This window comes from Piliocolobus tephrosceles, chromosome 12, assembly GCF_002776525.5.
Source record: "Piliocolobus tephrosceles isolate RC106 chromosome 12, ASM277652v3, whole genome shotgun sequence".
NCBI lineage: Eukaryota > Metazoa > Chordata > Mammalia > Primates > Cercopithecidae > Piliocolobus > Piliocolobus tephrosceles.
The window spans coordinates 41,390,582-41,417,695 of NC_045445.1; the positions used below are offsets into that span (position 1 = coordinate 41,390,582).

The window sequence follows — 27,114 nt, forward strand, 5'->3', positions numbered from 1 at the left end:
CATGCGCGCGCGCGCGCGCGCACACACACACACATACACAAACGCTCACACACACAAAGCTGAATGGAATTGTCCGCTGTGAGGTTGGAGGTTTGGGGACTCTGTGCCCACTAAGCTACTTTCTATTTCAAGTGCCTGTATGTCTGAGGCTGGGTTTGAAGCCTCCAGCGTGTTTGGAGTTAATCCCCATTAGGTTGGACTCCGCCCCTTTCTCCCAAAGGTAAAGCAAGGTTTTCAGGCCTCACTGTAAAGGGCAGCTAGTATTCCCATCCTTGTCTAACAAGCTGTGAGGAGAAGTTGTTTCTGAGACCTGAGCCTGAAGAGAGGGAACAAGTCAGTCAGCCTTCGTGGTCAGAAGGTAAATATGCAACTTGGGCCAAATGCAATTCAAACAGCTGGATAAGAAACTGCTTTGCTCTACCCTTGCTCAGCCCCCCTTCTCCCTTTCCTTTCTCAGGTTTCCTGTCTTTTCATCTCAAATCTCAGAGAAGCCGTTTTCTACCCAAGGGCAGCCTGGTGCTTTTTTATTTCTTCATAGTCCCTTGTTTGCACAGAGGCTGAGATGAATCAGGGCTGGATTCCTATTTCATATTGACAAGATTTGAGGACCTAAGGGTTAAGTGCTAGTTGGTTTCCCCAGGGGAGTTGGTAACCTGAGGAGAGGAAGTGCCTGTTTCTGGGAGTGGAGAGAGTGATTTTGTTATGACCTGTCTATACAAGTAAAAATGGATCCGGTTTGCTAATGTGGTAGGTTGATCTCCTAGATTTGCCTAAATCTGAGGGGTTATGCGACTGAAATGGGGTAATGAAGCTAAACTGAAATGCAAATATTGAGGCCTCTTAGGCTGGAAATAAAAGAACGCATCCATTCGGTAAATATTTATGAGTTCCTACTGTGTGCGCCAAGGCATGACAATTTCCAAAAGAACCTGAAATACTTAAACTACAAATCCATTCTTGCAAAGAACACTCGGCCAAGTGGTTTCATTTTGTCGTGGGGAACTGAAAATAGAACGAAGTCTAGGGGTGAGGAAAAATCACCCAGGGAGTGGTTGTGGGGAGAGAAAGGGGAAAGGAGAGACGTTCTAATTCTTAGATGGCTTCAAATCTTTTCCATTACTTATGAGAGAATAGGGTCTTTTCTGGTAGAAAGGGAGAGAATTGATACCTACTCTGGTGTTAGGTATAGTGCAGATGTTGTTTCACTTGAATTTTATGCTTAATCATTTCCATTTTATAAATGAAACCAAAACTCACAGATTTTAAGTGATCTTTTTATGGGCATATAGCCTGTAAGGGGCAGACTTCAGGACTCTGTCTCTGATCTGATTTCAAAATTGTGACTCTTCCACTAAAACAGTATTCCTCAATCATTAGTTCCCATTAGAATCAATTGGGGATTTTTAACAATATGAATTCCCATAAATTCGAATTCAGTGAATCTAGGAGGGGGTGACATAGTCTAAATTTTGAACAAGCATTGAAAGTGATTCTAAACAAGCATTGAAAGTGATTCTGTTGAGAAACATTCTTGATATACCATGCTGCCTCTCAACTTCTCTGAAGTGATTGGAAAAGCAATCAGCCCATCTTCTTCCCATATAGGCCAGATTCACTCAATGGAAGTGGTCAGCTGTGGTGACATTTTATTCCCAGCTTATACAATGGGGTAGAGAGATTAATGGGCAACAATAACATGGCTGGTGTTTAGAACTTAACAGTGTCTTGCCAGGGATCTTGATAGGGGTAGTTTCTAACTAGCTGAGAGTGTGAGACAGAACTCGTAGCCAACCAGCTTATCACTGAAGATGATGGCACCTGTCTAGCCAGAATAAGAACTGAGATGAAGCTCTCTTATTGGCACCTCACTTTTAAAATCAAAGGACAGATGGGGAGCTCAAGGAGCAGCATCTTGGGGAGAGGGAAGGAGAGAGAAACTCATATGAAATTTGGGGAGGTTATTCTAGTTCCTACCTTTTCAGTCTCAAACTCTGGAGAAAGGAAATAGCCCAGGACCTGATGTGGAGGTTCTTTTTCTGAGCTCACTTTGTCTCTGCATGGTCAAATATATTTATTTAGAGTTGATCATTTCAAAGTTATCAATTGCTCAGTTAGTCCTTTCTCTCCACTTAGTCTCTGACTTCCTGCCTTTTAATGTCTTACCAGCTTGTGAGCATTCCCACCTCTGGATGGAGAGATGCAAATAAACACATAAACTCACCCAACACAGTTTTACTAGTCTTTCTACCCCAAACTAAAAGAGGAGGGAAGGAAGAAGAAGGCCCAGAAAGAGGTGCAGCAAACATGAAATCTGAGGAATTTGAAATAAAAGACATAAGTCAAAAGAGAGATCTTCTTAGAGTCACCAAGGTAGAAATGGAAAATAAAGCCCTTTGAGTGAGTACATCGTGAGATGCCTTCAGGCACAGGAGAACTCAGAGCACTTCTCATAATGGAGGTAGCCAGGAGAGAAGAAACCCCTGAGGGAGATAGGTAGCAGAGCATGAGGAAGGAAATGTTGGGGGAGTAGCAGTATTTTTTTTTAAAGCTTTGTCTGAAACAGACAGATCTAACATGGTCAGGCTGCTCATCTACCCAACTTGATATAAGGAGTCACATCAGTCCAACACGTTTCTCTGGAGCAGGCCTCTATTTACCCACTGGAAACATATGCCTGCATATCTCGTTCATTTCCTAGGGAAGTCTCAACTCTGGGTAAGATGTATTTGTAACAGGATTGGCAGGAAGACAATGCACACTGTCTGGGGGCGTGAGGAGAAAGGCCTGTTCACATTCCTTTGCCAACACCAGTGCCAAGAAAGCTTCTCTTCACAGACCAGTCCTAAACCACCAGTCTTGCAAGCATGTTTCTCTCAGCAGCTGTTAAGTCACTGACTCCCTTTCTTACCATTTCATGTTCTAGTCTTTAATTTGCTTACTGTTTTGCCTGTACCCTCTTACCCTGGGAAAGGCAGTGCTTTCCTTAACTCAGAAGTTGCACAACAAGCTCAAGTGGGAACAAAAGGATTTGTGTCTTTTTCTGTGGGTACTGGGGAGGAGGTGTTAGAGGAAGGAGTAGCTTTGTTTTTCTCCACCAAGAGAAATATAAAAGCAACGTTTCACTTTCACTGATACTTCATTGTAAGTGCCCCTACATGAGCAGGTATATAAGAGAGTGAAAAAAAAAGTGAGAACAAATTATTAAAGGCTTGGCAATTGGACACCACAGGGAGAGGGAGAATGCTCATTATGGGGAAAAAGGCTAAAGATCTCCTGCTAGCAATCGAGTTGATGAAGGGCTCTCATCTGGAAGATGGTAGCTAGCTGTTCTCCATTCCCTCTGAGGACCCAACAAAAGGATCTGGCCTTAGGTTGCAACAAGCAAAGTTTATAAAGGCATGTGACAAATTATTTATTGACAGTGAGAGTTGTTAAGCTACTCAGAGATATTATAGATTCTCCTTTCCTAGAGTTCTTTAAAAGTAATAGAGATAACCATTTGCCATATGTGGTTTAGGTGGGTTTCCTGCATCATATAGGTTGAGGTGACTTCTACCCACAAGGCTGTGCTAGAATGGCTAGCATTATCTCTAAAGATGAGCAAACATTAGGCTTTAGTAAGGATAGCAAATTCAGAACAGAACTCATGCTTTTATCCTATTTATGACAACTTTCTGGCAGCATTCACTGCGTCTCATACAACCAATCTCAGAAACAGGCTTGCGACCCATCTAGCAGATTAAAAAACCTGAGGAATGAGGGATAATGTGACACCTAGAGAGAGAGGTTCAGCTGCAGTCCTATCAATGCCTGGTAACTCGACCACTCAGCAGGAGCATCAGGGTGAGTTCTTGGTTCCTGAAACCCAGTGTGGCTGTTTGGCTGGAAATTCCAGGACAGGGAAACAAAGCTGTTACATATATGAAGTATACAACAGGAATTAAGATAGAATAAAATGTAGCATTGTTTGTGATTTCTAGTTATGTAAATATAAAGTGACTTAGCCGGTTTCTGGGAATGAACTTGGATTGCTTCGGAAGGTTGTCATGAAGGGGATTACTCCATTGCAGGTGGCATAATTAAAAGCATTTTCTAGAATACACTTCACTGTCCACCACATGTGAACATAAAGCAGTGTGTGTGAACAGACTACATGTGCCCTGAGGCCTCTATCCAGCCACAAGAGGAGTTGGGCTGAGACTCATATTGTGTTCAGAAACTATTAAGCAATTGGATCTCTGAGATCTCTACCTTGACTCCATTCAAGTCAAGTCTATGATTTAGAAAGGTTTACATTTGAAGTATACAAGCTTCATATCTTCAATGTTTAATTCCACAGTCACTTTTAACTTTATATTGTTTGAGTCCTGAAAAGAGAATATTAAAGAATTATCTGTGGCAGTGATTCTTAAACTGCTGTCCATGGATCGTGCTAGCCCATAACATCTCTAGTCCTAAATAGGGTGACCATTTCATCCAAGGTTGTTTGGGACTTTCCTGGTTTTATCACTGCAAATTCTACATCCCAGGAAACCCCTGAGTCCCAGGGAAACTGACATGGTTGGTCACCTTAGTCATAAATGAAATAAAGGCTATGCATTTTCCCTAAAGTTGAAAGTACTTCATCTAAATTCTGAAGGACAATGAGTTTTTCTAAAGCTAAACATATTTAATTTAAATTGAATTTTGAGAATTTGCCTTCCTATGTCTTGGCTTCAAAAACGTTACTTTTAAACTGAAATCATGGTAACAGCAGTTGATAGTATTGTAGTTTAATTTAACAGCTTCATTTGTCACAGGTGAGGACAACCATATATTACAACCCCTCCCCTTATTTCTACTGTAGTCTCGGTACTACACAGAGATAGTCCAATCCTCTGCCTTAAGTTCTCTGCCCCTCCTACTGGTTGTTATATTGGGACTTTTAAAAAAAAATTTATTTTTCCATAAGTTATTGGGGTACAGGTGCTATTTGGTTACATGAATAAGTTATTTAGTGGTGATTTGTGACATTTTGGTGTACCCATCACCCAAGCAGTATACTCTGCACCATATTTGTAGTCTTTTATCTCTCGCCTTCCGCCCAACTCCCCAAAGTCCATTGTGTCATTCTTATGCCTTTGCATCCTCATAGCTTAGCTCCCACATACCAGTGAGAAATATGATGTTTAGTTTTTCATTTCTGAGTTACATCACTTAGAATAATAGTCTCCAATCTCATCCAGGTCGCTGCAATAATGACTTCTTTTCCTCTAGGTAGATACTCAGTAGTGGGATTGCTGGATCAAATAGTAGTTCTACTTTTAGTTCTTTAGGGAATCTCCACACTGTTTTCCACAGTGTACTAGTGTACACCCACCATCGGTGTAGAAGTGTTCCCTGTTCACCGCATCCATGCCAACATTTACTGTTTTTTGATTTTTTGATTATGGCCATTCATGCAGGATAAGGTGGCATTGCATTGTGGTTTTGATTTGCATTTCCCTGATCATTAGTGGTGATGAGCATTTTTTTTTCATATGTCTGTTGTCCGTGTGTATATCTTTTTTAAAGAATTGTCTATTCATGTCTTTAGACAAGTTTCTGATGGGATTGTTTGTTTTCTTTTTCTTACTGATTTGTTTGAGTTCATTGTAGATTCTGGATATTAGTCCTTTGTCAGATGCATAGATTGTGAAGATTTTCTCTCACTCTGTGGATTGTCTGCTTACTCTGCTGACCATTCCTTTTGCCATGCAAAAGCTTTTTAGTTTAATTAGGTCCCAGCTATTTATCTTTGTTTTTATTGTGTTTACTTTTGGGTCCTTGGTCATGAAATCCTTGCCTAAGCCAATGTCTAGAAGGGTTTTTTCAATGCTATCTTCTAGAATCTTTATAGTTTCAGGTCTTGGGTTTAAGTCCTTAATCCATCTTCAGTTGATTTTTGTATAAGGTGAGAGATGAGGATCCAGCTTCATTCTCCTAATTGTGGCTAGCCAATTATTCCAGCGCCATTTGTTGAAAAGGGTGTCCTTTCCCCACTTTTTGTTTTTGTTTGCTTTCTCAATGACCATTTGGCTGTATTTGGGTTTTTCTGGGTTCTCTATTCTGTTCCATTGGTTTATGTGCCTATTTTTATACCAGTACCACGCTGTTTTGGTGACTGGCCTTATAGTATAGTTTGAAATCAGGTAGTATGATGCTTCCAGATTTGTTCTTTTTGCTTCATACTGGGACTTTTGATCTCCAGGTGATGACGTCCATGAGGGACATTTGGAGTTAGTTTTGACTACAAGTGCTGAGATTGAAAGAAATCATGTTCTTGCCCTGACGGTGTTTGCACTATGTCTGGAGAATTTGGGTTTCCTTCTGTCTTCCCTGGAATTCTTTCCTGATTCTTCAAATTTTTTTTTTTTTAATTCTCTATGGGAAATCATGGAGGCTTTTAATTGTAATACTTTTGGGGTAATACTGTAGGGGAAGCCTTCAGGTAAAAGAGAAGTGAGAAATTATGGCTTTGCCATTGAATCACTGTGTACCCTTGGGTAGGTCACTTGTCTTTCTGAAACTCAATTTACTCATTTGTAAATTTGGGATAATATCTTTCTTACTAACCTAAGAAGACCGTTGGGCAGAGCACATACAATAACAGATTTGGAAGGGATTGTGATGACACAGCTAATAGCTGTTTGTCAGCTTGTTTCCTCTCCTCCTCTGGCCTGGGCTTTTTCATCAGAAAATGAGTCTGTAACGGAGGGCTGCTTGCACTTTTTGTAATCTTACAAACTCTAATATAACAAGCGGAGGCATTACCTCATTGCGGCCAACCATACCTGCTGTCTAACAGCAATTACTCAAAACTAGTTTCACTTCTCCCCCTGTTGCCTTTCAATCCCTCATCACATCTTTCTCTCATTCCTCCCATTCTCAACCACAAAGCCTAATTCCCAGGGGCCCAGCTCAGGGCACTTTCTTCCCAAGCCCTAACATTCCAGAGTAAGCACCTGCAATTTACGATCTCTGCTCCCTTCCTGCACAAAACACATAGCACAAAATACATATGTATCAAGAGGGGAATTGTGGTTGAGTAAAAAAAGAGCAGTATATTAAGAATCAAATAACTGGGCTCTGATCTGGCCAGTGTACCTCACTAGCCCTTCACCCTTGAGTAAATCACTTCCTCTCCATATTCCCATCTGTAAAGTGATGGAGAGGGGGTAGTTTAACATTGCGTGGTAGAAAAGTACTGGCCTAGGCATCCGCAGATCAGGTTTCTGGTTCTGATGTTGCTGCTTGCTAACTTACTCTGTGACTTGAAGAAAATCACTTCCTCCTTTACTGGGCCAAATTCTCCCATATGTAAAACAAGAAGGTTGGATTAAATGATTCATTAAGTTCCCTACCCATCTGGAAATTGAATGATTCTATGAAATGGCTTTCACTAAACAAACGTGAATTGAACTGCCTGCTCTGTGTCAGGCACTGTTTGACGATGGTTGTGAAAGAGCTCATGACTGAGACCCTGAGACACTTAGTACCTCTGCTGCTTGTTCCTGTCAGTGTCTAAAATTGGGAATGTGGCAATGACCCTATACAGCCAGTTCCTGTACTTCCCCTGCTTTGGGTCCCCCAACCTCCTTCCCCATCCTCTACACCACCACATATAACTTTAAGCAATGGTGGTGAATCATGGAGAAGTTTTTGAAACATATTCCACCATCTGCCTGCTGGAGACATTCACAGTCCTGTCATCAAGCTGCAGTGTGGTCTCTAACCGGCCCAGTAGAGAAACAGGCCAGAAAGCAATGGCAGATTAATGGAGTTGGGAGGAAAGTTGTTGATTTTTGACAGAGGGGTCTGTGAAAACCATTTGTGAGCTGAGCTGAGGAACAAGATCTGGAAAGACTCTCAGCATCGTGATTACAAGATTACTTGTTCCAAAAAGGACCTTGAAAGGTCCTTACAGCTATATGTTCCTGCTGCAAGGTAGGGAGTGCCTGATCCTGATCTATTTCAGAATTTTGAGAAGCTTTTTGGATTATATCCAGCAAAGGATGAGGAAGCTTTTCTTTTTTTTTTTTTTCTTTTTTTCGCGAGACGGAGTCTCGCTCTGTCGCCCAGGCTGGAGTGCAGTGGCCGGATCTCAGCTCACTGCAAGCTCCGCCTCCTGGGTTGATGCCATTCTCCTGCCTCAGCCTCCCTAGTAGCTGGGACTACAGGCGCCCGCCACCTCACCCGGCTAGTTTTTTGTATTTTTTTTTTAGTAGAGACGGGGTTTCACCGTGTTCGCCAGGATGGTCTCGATCTCCTGACCTCGTGATCCGCCCGTCTCGGCCTCCCAAAGTGCTGGGATTACAGGCTTGAGCCACCGTGCCCGGCCTGGAAGCTTTTCTTAATAGCCAGTCCAGAGTTAACCTCTCCTGGTTGGAAAGTTGCCTCCCATTTCGATTGTGGGAAAAGTGACTGATCAGCACTCTCTCAGTGACAAGCACAGGGTATGAGACTAGACACTCCTTATTTTATTCTATCTGTTTTAACCTGGCTGATGCATCCCAGTTGAAAAGCCCACACTAACACACTGCTGGACATCTTACCAAAGTCAGATGGGAACAACCTGGAACTCCATGGCGAGGTCTCTTTCCCTCTTACCCCTTATAGTAGGGGCAGGTCCTGCTAAGTTGTCTTCCTTCTCCTTCACTCACTGAAAACAACTTTGTTCCTGATCCTCTTTGGATATTGCCTTCTTCCAAGCTACCAGGCCAGGAAGTCCATTCAGCTGGAAGCTGGGACAGCAGCCTTGTTTTCATTTAGTCTCCTTTCCTGCCACTTGTTTCATGATGTATGTCAAGAGTTAAAAGCTGTCTGATCCGGCTGTATTTGAGTTGGCAGAGCAGACCCTAATTCAGTTATCTGGTTCCTCCATTGCAGCCTAAAGACCATAGAACTCTAAATCAGGCAGAAGGAAGGGAAGGTGGGAAAAGTACTGAAAAGCAAAATCCCACAGGGATCCAAACAGTCCTCGAGAGAATAATCTTATCCAGAAGCAATGAACAAGTGGCACATAATTGAGCCCCAGGACTGGCCAACCAGATGAAAAATAGGCCAGTGGAGCCTACATGGTAACTTACTGCATTTGGTGCTGTGATCCAACTCATCTCCCCATCCCTGCAGAGAAACCTGTGACCATGAGGAGCAGCCTGACCATGGTGGGAACCCTCTGGGCCTTCCTGTCCCTTGTTACTGCCGTGACCAGTTCTACCAGTTACTTCCTACCTTACTGGCTCTTTGGATCCCAGCTGGGGAAGCCAGTGTCATTCAGTACATTCCGGAGGTGCAACTACCCTGTGCGGGGAGAGGGACACAGTCTGATCATGGTGGAAGAATGTGGGCGCTATGCCAGCTTCAATGCCATCCCAAGCCTGGCCTGGCAGATGTGCACGGTGGTGACAGGTGCCGGCTGTGCTCTGCTACTCCTGGTGGCACTAGCTGCTGTCCTGGGTTGCTGCATGGAGGAGCTCATCTCCAGAATGATGGGACGTTGCATGGGAGCAGCGCAATTTGTTGGAGGTAAGACTGTGCTTCTAGGATTGAATGGGTTGGGTAGATTTGGGGCAGGGAGGAGTGGGGAGTGTAGCCTTATGGGGAAACCCACTCTCATCCCCTTCACTTTGTCCAACTCTAAGGCTATGAATGAAGTCTTCTTTAAAATATTTAGTCTAGGACTTCCCAAACTGCAATCAATATCGGAGTTTTATTTTCAGTAAATTTGGCTAGTAGGCAGAGTTGATATCTGTTGTTTACCCTCTATTTTTGTTACCTTCATCTGCCTGCAGGTAGCCCATTTAAAAACATTATCTATTAATATATCTGCCTTCCAGAGGCAGCAACATACACTCTAGTATTACTGCTCCAATATAAACTTAATCTCTAGTAGTCCTGCTCTCTGGTAGTTATCTCAGAGAACAGTGATCTGATAAACACATACACACAGGTGCAAATTACTAACAGTTCTCATCAAAGAAATACACCTCTAATAGTGAAATGCTACGTACGTGACAAACTGTAGATGACTACTTATTTGGAACACATCTAAAGCTAGACTTATCTGGCAACTATTAGCAGTCTACCCAGATTTCTTGTGACCTTGACCCACCTTACTTGTTCTTCCCCTCATTCAGGCTCCCCCTAACTTTAGTGAAGGGAACCTGAGATACTGGCAATGTGTGGACTGGCTAGAAAAAAGCAAAATGCAAAAATGGAAGACTTCAGAAAGACAATGAGAGCTGTACAATTTGAACATCTGAGAAGAAAAAACAAATTTAGAAAGACAGGAAAATATATATGTGAATATTTGAGTATTTTGCAAAACCTAGATTAGGCACTGGGAAAAAGTGCTGGTAGAATCTACCGCTGAAGTTTGTTGTTACAGAGTTTTAGAATTATTATCCAATTCATTATCATTATTATCTCCATTAGCATGACAGTGTGGGTCACTAGAGCCAGGAAACTTGGATTTCACTTCTGTTTTTTTCACCAAGTTGCTGTGTGACCATAGTGGGAAAACGACATGACCTTTCCTATGCTTCACTTCCTTTGAATTTGTCCCCTGGTGATATAGTCCAGATCTGATCTTTCTTTCTTCTGCCCAATGACTGCATTCAGGTGGCCTTGGAGTGAGATGGCAGTGATGAGCTAAGACAGTGGTTCTCAATGGGGACTACTTTTGCACGCCTCTCCCCCTGGAAGACATTTGGTAATGTCTGGAGGCATTTGAAACTGTCACAACTTGGGGAGGGTTCTACTGACATCCAGTGGGTGAAGGTGAGGGACGCTGATGAACGTCTACAATGCACAAGACGAAGACAACACTCCCCTACAACCACAAAGAGGTATCCAGCCAAAATGTTAATAGTTCCAAGTTTGGGAAACCCTGGGCTAGGCTACTATGGTTTCCTGGCCTGATTATGAAAAGCATCAGACTCTTTTTGTAATACCAATTAAGGTGATGCTTTCTGGTTTCCTCTTTTCTCAGACTTTAAAAGTTTTAAATCTGAATTACCATTCTAGCCTCCTTCATTTCTGATTTTTTCCCACCGTTTAGCCACGAATGGGTTTTTAGCCACATTGGAATGTATAATTAGATTAGTTTCTTCCCTTTGAAAACTGTAATACTACACCAGTTGCTAAGGCTGATCTAAGCCAATTATCTTAGCTGGCTTTGGAAGCTCCATGGGTATTACAAATAGGTCTTAGGCTTACCTTTCACTTTTATTTTTAAACATGCTATAATTAACTCAGCACTGCTATGAACACATTATTTCAGGAAGTGACACTTGGCTGATAGGGCAGAGGGGTCATCCTTGCAATTCGTATTCATAGCCCTGGAGCCCAGTTCCGTGCCTGGCACAAAGCAGATGTTCAGTAACTGTAGAAAGAATGAATGCATGGCTAAGGCAATATCTAGCATATGTTGGGATAAACTGAATGTGTGAGAGCTGGATTAGTTCACATCCTTTCCTCTTTTTCCAGGCTTCCATGCAGGGATGTTAGCACCCTGAGCTCTCATCTCTTCTGACAAAAGAGTGACAGTTTAGTTTCACTTGTATTTCTAAGAGTTTCCAGCAGAGTGAGGAGGGGCTGACTGTCAAGAATCAGAAAGCCTAGCAACAGCCTCCGTCCAATTCCACATATTAAAGCAGCTCCCATACCCCCAGCTTGCTTCCTCTTTTGGGCTCAACTGAGACTTTCACAAAGCATTCATAATTCTCCATATGATGCATTTCAGTTGATTTCACCTACTAGGTATAGAAACTCAAATGAAATTGTTGATGGGGGATGTGGGAAGGTAGTGGAGATTTGGATATTCACAACTTGGGTGGGACAGAACTTTGAGTGGCAGGTATCACATAGAGGAAATAAAAACATGAGCATCATTTTAGTTTCACATGATTCTGCCGTTCTATATCCACATGAGCCTTGCTCATAGGAACATAGTCACAGTGTTCACGTGTAGATGAGGGTCTTTAAAGCTCAAGAAGAAAATGCCGTTTGGCAGTAGTCCTACAAATCTTCAAGACCCTGGGTGTGCTACCAGGTTTAACCCTGGGCAGGGAATTGATATTGGGACAGATCGCTAGACATCCACAGCTTCCCCATCTGTAACACCAGTCAATTAAGAACCATTCCTGCCTCCTTTCTAGAGACTGGTGGCTGTCCAGGTTATATCAGATGTGAAAGAATGGTGAGGGTTGCTTGGATGAACTTACTAGAAGCCCCTTGGCATATGACTGTGACCTAAGGATCTTTGGACATCTTCGGCCTGACCCTCTGAGACAGGCTTTGCCAGTGGAAGGAAACCAAAGCTGGGCAGCATTTTGGGCCCAATGGATAAAAGACAGTAGAGAAAGAGTTTGGGAGATTAAGTTCAAACTTGTGTAGCTGAGGGGAATTGATTTTGTTGCTTCAGGCCTGGCTGCTTCTCAGCAGCTAGTGCATTAACTGAAATACATTGGAGGAGGAGTCAATTTCTGTCAGGTCTGGTTTCTCTCTGCCAGACCCCAAACCACTGAAGAGATGGAGTATCCATTAAGAACTACCCCCTCCCCCACCTGACTCTTGTTCCCCCATTTGGCGGCTGCCCACAGAGATGAGTTGTGGGAAGTGGGAGAGACAGGAAGAAATAAAGAGCTGCTGGCCTGACTCATACTCAGCAAGGTGACCTGATGGGGCCCATGGGTCCCATTTGCTCCACCTGTAGCTGATCCATCTGGACAAGCCTCGGGTCCAGAGAGCCTTCCACTGGGACCTCCATGCCCTGCTCCAATCAATGAAGGAAACACCTGGCCAGGAGATTATTTCAACACTGGGGATGCTGAGATTTCCAAACAGCTGACTCCCAGTCCCTGAGAACATGGCCATTATTCACATTCCCCTGTGTATACATATGCAAGATGCTTATGAGATCCTCTATCTTCAGTGAGAGCTAAACAAAGAACAAATAGGTGAGTAGTAAATATAAGGAACTTCTTGGCAGGAAAACAATGTAAGATCTTGGATCAGGTTACTCATGGGAGGCCAAAAATCTTTCTCGACCAAGGAGTGTATCAGAATCACCTGGGGTGCTTAAAAAATGTGAGCTTTCCAACTCTCTGGTCTTGTTTCCCATTCTGATATACACAACAACAGGTGTAAGGCTTCACATTTAGTGAAATCTCCCCAGTGACTTTGATGTGTATGTGTGTTCCCTTTCCCCAGCCCAAGGGAAGATCACTACCCTGGACATTATTTTTTGTTGTTAAGAGTACAGCATTCAACACACCAGTGCTTTTTCCCGTGTAAGGTCCTAACATTACATGCTTCAAACTGAATAAAAGTTGCCGTTGGAGGCATATCACTGAGAACTTGATTTCAGGAAGAGTGCCATGCTTCTAAAAATCATTATCATCTCTGGAAGCCATTTTTCTTCCGGAAAGTCTTTCAAAGTTTCACCAGATATCATTTTATTTATCCTTACCACGCTGAGAAAGGATTATGAAAGTGATTTTCTGTTTGGGAAGTGGTATTCAGGGAAGTTAACCCACTAGCAAAGACTTATGTAGCAAATTGGAGCAGAGCTGAGAATATGGTCCAGGACTCTTGACTCTCAATCCTGTGCTTCATACACTGATGCTCTTGATTTTTTTTCTTTTCTCTGTTGGAAAAGAAATGCTATCACAGTGTTTTCCAGAGTGGTCCATGAACCACTTGGATGAAGAATTACCTGGGGTGCTTGTTATTACAGATTCCTTAGTCCTACAGACTGCACCAGGGCCTGCTAAAGTGCATAATATACAACCTCTCATGCTCATATGTTTTTGAAAATATATTATAAAATATTTCAGATGTACTCACTACTCTGTGTAAGAAATGGAATATTAGCAATATAGCTGAAGCCTCCTTTATGCCCTGATCACATTCCCTTGTCCCCACTGAAAAGATAACAACTGTCTGGGAGTTGTTACTTACCATTCACTATCATGATTCCAGGACACACTAAAATTTGAGAAACTCTGCTCAGCCTTGTTTAGGGTGTTGCTTCTTTCTGGAATTCCCTTTACTTCTATCCCTCCCTGTAAATATCTACCTATTTCTCAAAGGCCAGGTCCAAGGTAGCCCTTCTGTGAAGCCTTCCCTGATCTACTTTTGACATCTTTAGCAGGTATGAACTATCCTGTAACTCCAAGAGGAATATGGGGTAGAATGAATGGGGGAGGTAAGTGAAGGAACTCCCTAGGAAGGGAAAGCTGAGATATAGTTGAAAGTCAGGTTTGTAAATTCTCCTCTGGTTTGTGTTTGAGTCAAAATTGTTATAATAACAAATTAACCCATACTAGGCTTCTGCTCAGGGCAGTAATTCTAAGCTACCCAATAATTATGTTTGGAAAGCAGGATTGGCAGCTATGCAAAGATAAGAGAATTGAGAACGACAGCAGGAAGTTTAACAAATGCCCACCCAACAGTTACACTTGTGAATAGTGGAGGGGTGTGCAACGGGGGTTGGTAATACCCAACGAGGAGGTTATCCCTGCCAGAAGACAAAGAATCGGCATCTCCCTATTTGAGAATGTGTACCCATATAACAGCTGGGATATGGGTAACTAGTAATGCTGGGAACAGGGGAAAGTTGAGAGCAGCTGTGGTGTGGCTGGAGGGAGGGTTCCAAGTTCTGTATCAGATTTTGCACTTGAGGGTATGTATTGGTGTCCCAGTTTCCACAAGGGCTGAAGCTGAATAAAGTAACCCCAGCCCTCTTCTTGGTCAGCTCAGTAAATTCAAACCATGGCAACTATGTCAGGGAGAACATTTGGTATATTTTTTTGATAGGGGATTCTTAGGGAGGGGAGCAGTTGAGGAAGGGAAACAAAATGGCAGCCTATTGGACACCTGCCCGCGTGTAGTAGGGGAGTAAAGACAGTAACACACTCTAAAGGCTTTCTTTTCCTTCCTAGAAGCACGTGAGATTAGAAAAGTTCCCAGCTAAGCATATGCAGTTGAAACAGACTTCTTCAAGGGGCATATGTGGTTGGAGCGGAAGTCAAACTGGGAGTTAGCAATGACACAGAAGAGAAGTGAGAGCCAGGGCTGCAGCTCATATGTGGCAGAGCTGGGATTTAAACAAGTTTTCTCTGCCACCAGAGCTTCTGCTCTCAACATTTTTAGTGGTGTTTTTCTTAAGTGTTGGTACCAGGACAAGATACCTCCACATTACAGGGTGCTTTTAAAATGCATATTCCTGGGCTGCAGTTACTGAATCAAATACCTGGGGCTGAAGTTCAAAAATCCACATTTTAAATGAACCTCCATTCTTTCAGAAGGTGGCAGGTACTGACACTTGTGAATGACTTCCCTGTTGCTACCTGAAGCACATCTTCACAACTCCAAATTAATGAGAACTGCTGGAGACAAATATAATTGAGAATGAATTACTCAGTGAATCCATTTTTATTTTTAATGTGTTCCCAGAGGCATCTTTCTCCAGCTATGATAAAATGTAATGGAATCAGCTGTCAGTTACAAGTCAAATATCTTCATGAAGTATGTTTACAACCTAATGTGCTCACCTGTCTAAAAGGCAGGATGGAGGGCTGAGGAAGATGGCAGGGGTGGGAGGGCAAGTTGGGTGGAGCATGGAGCTACATGCACTAGAGCTGAACAAATGCTTTGCAGAGATTCCTGTTCTTTCAGCAGGTACCTCTGCAAAATTGCAAGATAACTCCAACCAGGCAGCTTTTGAATCAAGCCCTGTTCAGGTTTGGACTTTTTAGCTGTTTGTTATGAGGTTAAAGGGTTGAAGAGGTGAGGAAGAAATTACCGTGGAGAACACAGGTAGAAACTGGGAGAGGAGCCACAGGGAGAGTCAGCTGCATAAGAATAATAAATTTTTCTTGAGCACTTTCTATGTATGAGGCACTTTATTTATATTAATCTCATTAATTCTTGGAACAGCTCCATAAAATACAGTCAGCCCTCCATATCTGCAGGTTCTGCATCCACAGATTCAACCAACCATGACTCAAAAATATTTTTAAAAATCCAATAAGAATACAACTATTTACATACCATTTACGTTGCATTAGGTATTATAGGTAATCTAGAGATGATTTAAAATATACAAGAAGATGTGCTAGGTTATATGCACACTACATCATTTTATATAAGGAATTTGAGCATTCGCAGGTTTTGGTATCTGTAGGGGTCCTGGAACCAATCCCCTGTGAATACCAAGGGACAAGTGTATTATTATTACTCCCATTTTACAGATGAGGTGAATGAAGCACAGAGAAATTAAGTAACTTGCCTAAACTCACACAGCTTCCAAGTGGCAGGGCTGGAATTTGAATTCAGGTCTAGTTCTGTAGTCTGACTACAGAACCCATTGTTTTAAGCCACCATGTTGTGCTGTCACTCTCTATCTAATGCCTAGAAAATTCCTAGTGCCTGCTAGAAATATTGTTGCCAAGAGGTAATCATCCCTGGACACATGTCTCTAGAAGGACAGAGCCTTTAAGGGTTGATGATCTCTTTGATCAGTGAAAAAAGGCATTGCTAGTTACTGCTATGTGACCTTGGGTAAATCATTTTCCCTTTCTGTGTTTCAACATTCACATCTGTAACAAGGAGGGATTAGGGTAGGTTATGTCCAAAAGCCTTTTCCTTTCTAAGGTTTTTTTTTTTTTTTTATGGTGTCAGGTGTCTGGGATGATTTCCCAGCCATGACACTGGAGTCCCTTCAGAAGGGACTTTCCAATGTGGGCAAAGGAAACTGTCTGTTATATAGCCTGTGCATACTCTGAAACAGATGCATTTATCGAATACTTATTATCTACCATGTACCAAGGACACAGAATTGAAGGTAAGTATGTCTCCCTCCTTCAAGGAATACACACTCTAGTGAGGGAGGCAGATGATAAACTTTTGTAAAGAGTATATATTACAGACTATTTTAGTCACAGGAGTAAGCACTGGGTGCTATGGGAACAGAAAGAAGGAGCATGTAATTTAGCCTGGGGGTTGGGGATGGCGAAGGAAGACTTCCTGGAGAAGGAAATCCTTGACCTGAGCTCCTCAGTATGGTAAGATCTGAGGGGCAGGGGTCTGAAGAAGATGGAAGGTTCCCTCTACTGTGCCAAGAAAGGCACTTGGCCAGCTCTAGTTTCCGCTTGAGAAGGCAGAGTTCGTGCCAGTCCCAGGGATCTGAATGTGAAGGTTAGAAAATAGAGCTGGTGTTCTTTTATAAACTTGTGTTCTTTTCTTCCTAGTCTGTGTGGGAAAACTCAGTCTTTATTACATTTTCCCTCAAAGGGTATATACTGGCAGCAGGAAAAGGCTTAGGTTTCATTTCTACTTTTGTCCTTAACCCAGTATGCATACTCTGGACGACCTCTTCATATCCTAGGATTTCAGTTTATCTGTGGAAAAAACAGGGGGTGTTGTTGTATTACCACTGGATGAATTCCAGGGCCTAGAAAGGTCTTTGAGTGACCAGTTTCACTTCCTGTGATACCACGAGACAGATAAGAATGTGTTCTAATTTTAAGCATTCCACTGAAGAGAATTTCTAACCTTAATTGGTCATTGTTTTAGTTTCTAAAACCATTCTCACTGTCAATAAATTCTCCATATTATTTAAATCCTTCTTGCTATTTCTTAAGGTCCTTCTCTTCTTCTGTGGCCTCAATGAGTACTGAGAAAAGCTAGTTGCCATGGCGCAGCCAAGCTTGGAGGCTACTTTGAGATCTTCCTAAAGGATTCATCTGAAGGCAATATGAGTTCCTTAGAGTATATATGGCTTCTTCCTCAGTGAGAAAAGAGAAGTGAAGATGAAGCTGGCAGTCCCTGGAGCAGCCTGCTTTTCACTGTCCAGTTGAGCCCCAGAGCTCTGGAACCTATAAATATGCTATTCATTCACCATTAATCAAGCAACTGCTTTGTGACAGTTCTGTGCTATGTTACTTTCTGCGTCCACATTCATGGCAGGTGTCCCTCCCATGATCATTAGTGTGGCACCCAAGTATAGTGTGATTGTAATTAGACTCTTGGTTGCAAGTAGCAGAAACTCACTTGAGTTTCCTCAGTGAAAAAGGAATTTATTAAAACATAAAGAAAGTAGAATTGGAAAGCCATCAGGAAGGCCTGGCTTCTCTTTTTTCTAGCGGTTCCATTGACAGTATGGAGTTTTTCTCGTGGTATGTCTGCTTCATGTCACTATTCTCCTCTATTCTCTCCCTCTACCAATCAGTTTGCTCAGCTTATCCAGAATTGATACCCACTCATAACTTTGAATTGAACTTGGCTTTAGCTTGACACAGACTTGATTCTACCTTCTGGTGTTGTGGTGGTGTTTTCAACTTCTGCATTATCTGTTAACTAGCTCAGCATCTTTATGATTTTTTTCCCTCCATTTTTAAACAGACTAGTCAAGTGCAGTAGTGAGAAGGGGGAAAGAGTAGAACAATAAGTTCAATGTATAACTGACTGTGAATAATCAATTGAGACAACTCACTAAACTCAGACCAGTCATCTTTATGTTTCTCAATTAAAAATTCCAGAAACAGGAATCTAACCCAGGTCACCTCTTCATGCCAGGCTACAATGTCACCCATCACTGACCAGCCAATGAATTTGTTTTAGTTGTCAGATGCCAATGCTTGATAAAATACTCTGTGACTAGAGGCAGGGTAAAAGCCATAGGATATAAAATGTGAAAACGTATGCAGCAAGAAAAAGTTGTGAGCAACACAGTTGCCCTTAGAAGGCAGTGTTGGCAAGCAGATCCAGATTTGTATCTGTGGTTGGAAGAATAAGATTATCACTAAGGTACAACAGAATTTCCCTGTAATGACTAAATGACCTAAATAAAAGGGCTTTAATCCTTTTATTTAGGGTAAGGGTTCATGGTGGAAGGCATATGGAAACCAAAGAAGGAAGGACTGCTTGGTATAAAGCTGGAATGATTTATCAGGGGAGGAGTGTGGTTCTCTGCTCATCAGTCCAGCAGTTGACTCCAAGTTACAGAAATCATTACATATTTTCAGCTAGTAGGAACTTACCTGATGTTTAGAAACAGCTGGATTTTGGAAAAGAGTAGCCACCTTTACATTGTTATTCTCTGTGTATCAGACCAAAGCAAAAGAAGTTGGAAAAGCCAATCTGGCCTTGTAAGTCATTGACAAAAGTATTTTGACTGTAAAAAGTATATTGGGTTGTCTCAGTTTTCAACATTTTTTAAATTTATGAGTTGTCCCCTCTGTGACCTATTACACCCCACTACCTGTGGCATGGCCAAAAAAAAAAATCCTGTTGAGTTGGAACTCTCATAGAAATTTAGGGTAAAGGGGGAAGTATAAGCTCAATTGAGGAGGCAGAATTTGCGCTGAGCTAATCTAAAGGGAATGTTGGGGTGACAGAAGACGTTATATTTTTTCTACCTGTGTGTATGCTTTCTTTCTAGGGCTGCTGATAAGCTCAGGCTGTGCCTTATACCCTTTAGGATGGAATAGCCCGGAGATAATGCAAACATGTGGGAATGTCTCCAATCAATTTCAGTTAGGTAAGGTGGCCTGGGCAGATGGCCGTGATGGTTCATGGGAAATCTGTTTTCCAAAGCGCTTTACCACTTGGAGGGGACTCTGTTAGTGGTACTTGCCTGAATCTCTCTCAATGTGTTAGCTTATGGGAAGTGGTGGCTTAACTCACAAGAGTTAGCTGTAAATTCCCCTTCTTTAACTATCTCTCCATACCATTTATGCACTTTTACTCAGAGACCTATGACCTGTTAGGGCAACCTTATCTTCAGAAGGATTTAAAATGCTTGGAGACTAACAATCTTCCATCTTCTGAATAAATCTTAGTTCCTACTAGTGTTTCCTTCTAGGCACCATTTTCCAAAAGTAAATCAACAGTATCGCTTGTCAGTCTCCACTGAAGATGTAACACAACGTTATTTAGTTTACCTGACGCATGAGGAACCTATATAAATATTCAAAATTGTTTCTAATGGCAAGAGTTGTTAAATATTAGAGTAGGTGACAGAAGTAGCCCTGAACAATTCTCTGGTTGCCAATTTTCATTGAGAATGTCTTAGGTTCACTATTGTGAGTTGGTAATAGATTAGATTCTAATTGGAAGATTTCAAAAATACTCCCCCACCTATCATGATGAAAGAGAGTAGGAGAGGGAATGTCTAGGTTTCCTTGGGTATTCTCAATTGTACAGAACGATTTGGGAATAACAAGGCCATCCAACCACGTATAGCTTGTGCTCCAATACTTCCCTTTCTTTCTGTTGCCTCAGATTGTTTTTGAGTCTTGCTCGACTCATTTTTGAGAAAGTTTTTCACTATGCAAACATAACACGAGGGAAAGTGTAACTAGTGTGGACACTCTAATGTCTGGTGTTCTTCACTCAGGGCAAGGCTGACTGGTAAATATAATATTTCTGACATAAAGGAATGAATAAATACTTGGGGCAGGTGCTCAAGAAAGGGAAGCAAGCTACTAGTCCTGCTAGCTGAGGTAAAAGCTAAAGATTGAGCACATTTTTCCTAGTTGGTTGTGGAGACTGATTCTACTTTTTGAAAATGACAGTTTTGTTGATATATAATTCATATACTATAAAATGTACCCATTTAATGGGTATAATTAGTAGGTTTTAGTATAGTCACAATGTTGTCTAACCATCACCACTATCCAATTCCAGAACCTTTTTTTTTGTTTTGTTTTGTTTTGAGATGGAGCCTCCCTCTGTCACCCAGGCTGGAGTGCAGTGGCCCAATCTCAGGTCACTACAACATCTGCCTCCCAGGTTCCAGCGATTCTCCTGACTCAGCCTCCTGAGTGACTGGGACTACAGGCTCACGCCAGTATGCCCAACTAATTTTTGTATTTTTAGTAGAGACAGGGTGTGCAGCGCGGGTTTCCTCCATGGCTCAAACTGCTGACCTCAGGTGATCTTCCCACCTTTGCTCCCCAAATTACTGGGATTACAGGAATGAGCCACCGCACCCTGCCCCGGAACATTTTTATCAGCCCAAAAAGAAACCTCTTATCCATTAGCAGTCAGTGCCTATTTCCCTTTGCTCCCAGCTGCTGTAACCACTGTCAATATGGATTTACCTATTTTGGATATTTTATGTAAATGGAATCATATAATATGTGTTTTTTTGTGTCTGGCTTTTTCACTGAGTGAGAAGTTTTCAAGATGTATACATGTTGTAGCATGTGTCAGTACTTTATTTCTTTTCATGTCTGAATAATATTCCATGGTATAAATGTAACACATTTTATTTATCCATTTATCATTTGATGAATATTTGATTTGTTTCTACTTTTTGGCTATTATTATATAATGTTTCCATAAATATTTGTGTACACATTTTTGTGTGGACATATTTTCATTTTTTTGGGGTATATATTTCAAAATTGCTGAATCACATATTAACTCTATGTTTAAGCCTTTTGAGGAACTGCCAGGCTTTCCAAAATGACTGCATCATTTTACATTCCCACCAACAATGTACAATGGTTTCAATTTTCTCAACATCTTCCTCAATACTTATTTTCCACTTTTTTGTTATAGCTGTCCTAGTGGGAGTAAAGTGCTCTCTTATTGTGGTTTTGATTTGCATTTTCCTGATGGCTGATGATTTCAAACATCTTTTCATGTACTTATTGGCTGTTTTTACATCTCCTTTGGAGAACTGTGCATTCAAAACATTTACCTGTTTTTTTTTTCTTCTTTCTTTCTTTTCTTTTCTTTTCTTTTCTTTTCTTTCAAGATGGAGTAACACTTTGTCACCCAGGCTGGAGTGCAGTGGTGCGATCTCTGCTCACTGCCACCTCTGCCTCCCAGGAGGAACTTTATTAGGTTGAAGAAGTTCCCTTCTATTCCTAGTTTGCTGATTGTGTTCATAATGAAAGGGTGTTGGAGTTAATCAGATGCCTTTTCTTCATTTACTGAGATAATCGTGCAATTTTTGTCTTTTATCCTTTCAATATGGTGCATTTCATTGATTGATTTTCATATGCTAAACCAACCTTGCATTTCTTGGATAAATCACAGTTGGTCATGATGTATAATTTATTCTATGCCTTGCTGGATTTAGTTTTCTACCATTTTATTAAGGGTTTTTGCATGTATATTTATTAGGGATATTGACCTTATATTTCTTTTCTTGTGATGTGTTTATTGACTTTTGGTGTTAAGGTAATATTGGCTTTACAGAATGAATTGCTATGATTCTACTTTAATCAAGGTAAAGTGCCAAAGTAAAAAGTTGGATATGTGATTTGCATGGAGATTACCAACTTTGTTTTCTGCCCTAATCACCACCTAAGGACCTAGTTCATAAATGGGTAGTTCTAGGCTGAGTGCAGTGGCTCATGCTTGTAATCCCAGCACTTTTGGAAGCTGAGGTGGGTAGATCACTTGAGCCCAGGAGTTCAAGACCAGCCTGAGAAACATGGTGAAACCCTCTCTTTACAAAAAGTAAAAATAATTAGCTGGGCATGCTAATGTTCACCTATAGTCCCAGCTACTTGGGAAGGGAGATACACAAAGCCAAAAAAGAAAAGACACGGTCCCTACCAAAGGAATAAGCTTTTTACCCTGACATGGTTCAGAGAGATGAAGAAGGTAGGGAGGAGAATAGAGGCAGGCATTATCAATCCATCAGAGTAAGTAAAAAGGATTTACCACTCTAATACTCTGATAGGTTTTCTGTAGCCTCCTATATGAATAAATCACATTCATGTCTTCAACTCATCTTTTCTTAGGTTTTCATTCAAGTTATCCTAAACCATCCACACTATTTTTCAGTCCTAATTTGAATGATCAAAGATCTAATTTATATTAAGGCACTGATCTTGATGTCTGCATTGGATTAAAGATAGCCACAAATTTCTTGACAGTCTTCCCATAGAGAAGCTGGGTCTATCTCCAATTCCTATTCCCCAAATCTTAAGTGACTTATAGCTGCTTTAAGTTAATCTAATTAAATCTAATTAGAGCATTAGACTTCATAGTCTAGTCAGCTTCATTATAGAAGATAGAGTATGACAGAAGTGACGTCAAGCTTATTCTAGGCCTATGGTCTAAAGAACTTGCAGTTTCCATCTTGGTTTCTTGGAGCTCTGAGTCATCATGTAGAAAGTTTGACTATCCTGGAGAGATCACATGGGATTTCCAAGAGTTACTTAAAGACAGAAAAGTTCAGCTGGTACAGCCATTCCTGCCAAGGCACTAGACATGTGAGTGAAGTTGTTCTGAACCCTCCATACCGGTTAACTGAATATCACTGAATGACATCAGTTAATACCATTTAAAGTAAAAGAATTGCCCACCTGAGCTCTGAACAAATTGTGATCCGCAGAACCATGAGATATAATAAAATGGTTGTTTTTAAGCTGCTATGCTCTGAGGTAGTCTGTCATACAGCAATAGATAACCAGAAAAATGCCAAACTATAAGTATATTTCAGAACGTTATTTTAAATAAAAATAATTCATGTATGTGACAAAATAAAACAATACATATATAAAGGTTTAAAACTTAAAATCAGTCTTTTTTCTGACCTCAATCCCATTCCCCAAAGTGACCATTACGTTCCTTTTATATTCTCCAGAATTTTAAATAAATACAACATATTTTTTTCAACTGGGATCATATTATCTAACTCTCTATCTATCTAGCTAGCTACACTGTTCTGCACCTTGGATTTTTCACTTATTCATGTCTCTTGAAAAACTATCAATGTTTATAGATCTTCCTTCTATATTTTAGGTATGCCATATTTTTCCATTGTAGGGATAACATGCTCTGTGAGGGCATAGATTTTTGTCTGTGTTGTTTATTGCTATCTCCCCAGTGCCTGCTTAAAGAGTACCAAATAGTACTGAATATTTGTTGAATGATTGAATCATGATTATTAACCACTTCTTTGTGCACATTTAGGTTGCTTCCAGTTTTTGGCTTTTCCAAAACGTATTTCAGGGAACAACTTTATGTATATGTCTTAGCATACTAGTTTATCTGTAGGACAGATTCTTAGGAGTGGAATGATTGGCTTAATGGTTATTTAAAATTTTCAGAAGTCACTGGTGAATTAAATGCTCTCTAAAGAGACTGCGCTAAGTTATTCTCCAACCCACAGTGTGAGTTTGCCTGATGTCCCATAGCCTCCTCGATTTTGTGGATTGTCGACAATTTCAGTTTCTTCCACTCTGGTATCTTCTTTTAATCTGCATTTCAATAATTATGAAAAGGATTAAATAGCATTTCATTTTTATTGCTCATTTCAAATAATATATTCAACTCCAGCAACTTTAAAATGTAACAGTGTCTATTTACAATTACAATTCTTTAAAAATCCTTAACTTTTATCACTTTGATTTCAGACCCTGATTAGAATGTTCCTGAGATTTGCCTTGGTGTATTTTAGCTTGGAGTCAAAGCCCTTTCTAGCAGCTCATCTCCAACTCCCAGGCAGGCTTGCCATCGAAGGACCTCATGCTGCTTCTCTTGGAGAGAACAGTTTTTAGCATATGCCATCTTCCTTCAGCAAGGAAAAGAAATAGAAAGGGAGGGGGCAGAGAATGGGAGACCCACTTTATCCTTTCCATTCACTTGTTCGTAACTCTTTTTCTTTTTTCTGTGCATAGGATCAAGGAGAATAAAAATGATGTTAACCATAATTAATATGTTTTTGAGCATTTACTATATCCAATACATTATTTTACTTAAACATTGATGACAGGCAGAGAGGGAATAACTGAAGGAGCAAAATTCTTGACAAGGTGGTTATTAAGTTACCCCAGGGCACAGAGCTTGTAATTGGCAGAACCAGGATTTAAAACCAGGCTTGGGAGTCTCCATTGCCCTAGCTCTCAACCATTACTTAGGTGCTGTGATCATTATGTAACAATAATTGCTATCATTCATTGAATGCTTGCATAGGCATCATATTAATTACATTTTAGAATTATTATGCAATACTTCAAATATTTTAAGAGATATGAAGTAATACCATGAACATCCATGTACGTATCACTGATTAAGTAGCTACTTAAAGTTATATAACTTGCCTAAGTTCACTCACTCAGCTGGTAGAGTGGCAGAGCTGGAATTTGAATTCCAGCTTAGAAAATAAAACCTTACCAATATGTTTGAATCTCTGTGTATCCTGCCCCAATTACATCTCTGTGCCTCTTCAACAGAAGTAACTACAATCTTGAATTTGGAGGTCTTAAAAATGTTGTATGTACCATTATGGTGGTTGTGCTATGAACATTAAATTCATTACCATATTGGTTTCTTAAAACAATTCTGTGAGGTTGATTTAATCTACTGATATTATCCTGAGAGGAAGAATAAGACTCTCATATCCCTGCACTGAGAGCACAAAGCCCTTGGTGCCAGTTTTAATGAGGCAGCTCCCTCCATTATGCTACTTGGCATATTTAGCTATGTGTGGCATACGGAATCATAGAATGTCCAAGCAAAATAGATCTTAGCTATCATTTGGGTTTGGTTTGTTCTTTATTATCCTTTGTCTTCAATGTCACCACCTCAAAGTCCGCCACCATCATACTTTTCTATCACAGCATCATTTTGGTGTCTTTTGTAGCACTAATCACAATCTATAATTATTAGATTTGCCTATTTGATTACCTGTGTTCCTTATTAGAATGTAAGCTTCATGTTGGCAGAGACCTTGTGTGTCCTTTTTCACATTCAATGGAGGCTTATTGAGCAAATAAATCTAATCCCACCTCCTCAATATAAAGACAAGAATCCTGAGACCTGGAAAAGGACTTGCCAAGACCACACACCTTAGGTTTTCTGACTTGCAGGCATGCACTGTGCTATGAGGGAAGGAACTTCAGTGGTTATAAAAATGGTAGATGTCCTCATGGTGTCTGATTAGAGTTGATAAAGGATATGAAGGAAGAGACAGGGCTTGGTGAGAGAATTCTAGAGGGGCATCTGACTTCAATTAGAGGAGGATTAGGGAAGTCCTCTTCAAGAAGGTAAGATTTAAGAAGAAACCTGAAGGGTGAGTAGGCTTAACCAAGTGAACTACATGAAGAAGAGAGTTTCATACAAAGAGGTAGAATGCTATAAAGGCTCTAACGTGGGAAAGCACATGTTGTATTTGGGTGCTACTCTAAGGCCAGTTTTGCTGAATCAGAAGAGTGAGTAATGGGAAGAGTAATAGATGATCTCAGAGACATAGGCATTAGTCAGAATTTAAAGGACTTTGTATTTTATCCTAACTGCAATGAGAGACCATTGCAGGGCTTGAAGAAGAAAAGAGATAGGATACGATTTCTATTCTAGGAAGTTTCCTCTGGCAGTGTTATAGAGAATGGCTATGGGGATGGTGACGAGAGTGGAAGCAGGAGACCAGTCAGGAGGCTGAGCCATAGTCTAGGCAAAGACATGAGCATAGCAAAGGTGACTGTGGAGCTGGGGAAAGTAGGCTGTTTCAAAATATATTTTAAAGGTGTAATCAATTGTACAGGTGGTAGATTTGATATGGGTATGGAAGAGATGTCCGGAAATGGGGAAGACTAGAGGAGAAGCAACTGTGGCTGGGATTGGGAAAAGAGAAGAAAACTCAGTTTTAGATACGTTTTGGAGATACCTGTGTGAGAAATCCAAGTGGAGATGTCAAGCAAGCAGTCTGGAGCTCAGTGAGGTATCTGACCTTCAGTTTAGAAATTGGGAGTTCTTAGTACGTAAATGATGTTTAAAGTACTGGGAAAGAGGATTAATACTAACAGTGGTTATCACCTAGTGAATGTGACCTATGTGCCAGACAATGTTCCAAGTGTTTTTTTTTTTTTTTTTTTTTTTTTACTATTGTGAGTTTTTTTTTTTTTTTATTCATCATTTATTTGTTCATCCATTCATTCATTCATTTGATGAGATCTTGCTCTGTCGCCCAGGCTGGAGTGCAGTGATGTTATTATAGCTCACTGCAGCCTCAAACTCCTGGGCTCAAGTGATCCTTCTGCCTCAGCCTCCTTAGTACCCACCACCACACTCAGCTAATTTTTTAAATTTTTTGTAGAGATGGCATCTTGCTATGTTGCCCAG

General features: G+C 40.9%; 1 protein-coding gene across 3 annotated transcripts in view; it reads left to right on the forward strand.

The window, feature by feature from the left end:
* LHFPL1 (LHFPL tetraspan subfamily member 1) overlaps window positions 1-27,114 on the forward strand; it is a 59,435-nt gene continuing 32,321 nt past the window's right edge. The window contains exons 1-3 of one of the 3 annotated variants that reach the window (XM_023203125.1): window positions 1-358; window positions 9,151-9,546; window positions 19,469-19,567. In XM_023203125.1, coding sequence (XP_023058893.1) covers window positions 9,165-9,546; window positions 19,469-19,567 — 481 coding nt within the window. In that variant the 5' untranslated portion in view covers window positions 1-358; window positions 9,151-9,164. Of the gene's footprint in view, window positions 359-9,022; window positions 9,547-19,468; window positions 19,568-27,114 lie in introns of those variants that run through there. The other 2 variants (XM_023203126.1, XM_023203124.1) reach the window with 2 other exon arrangements.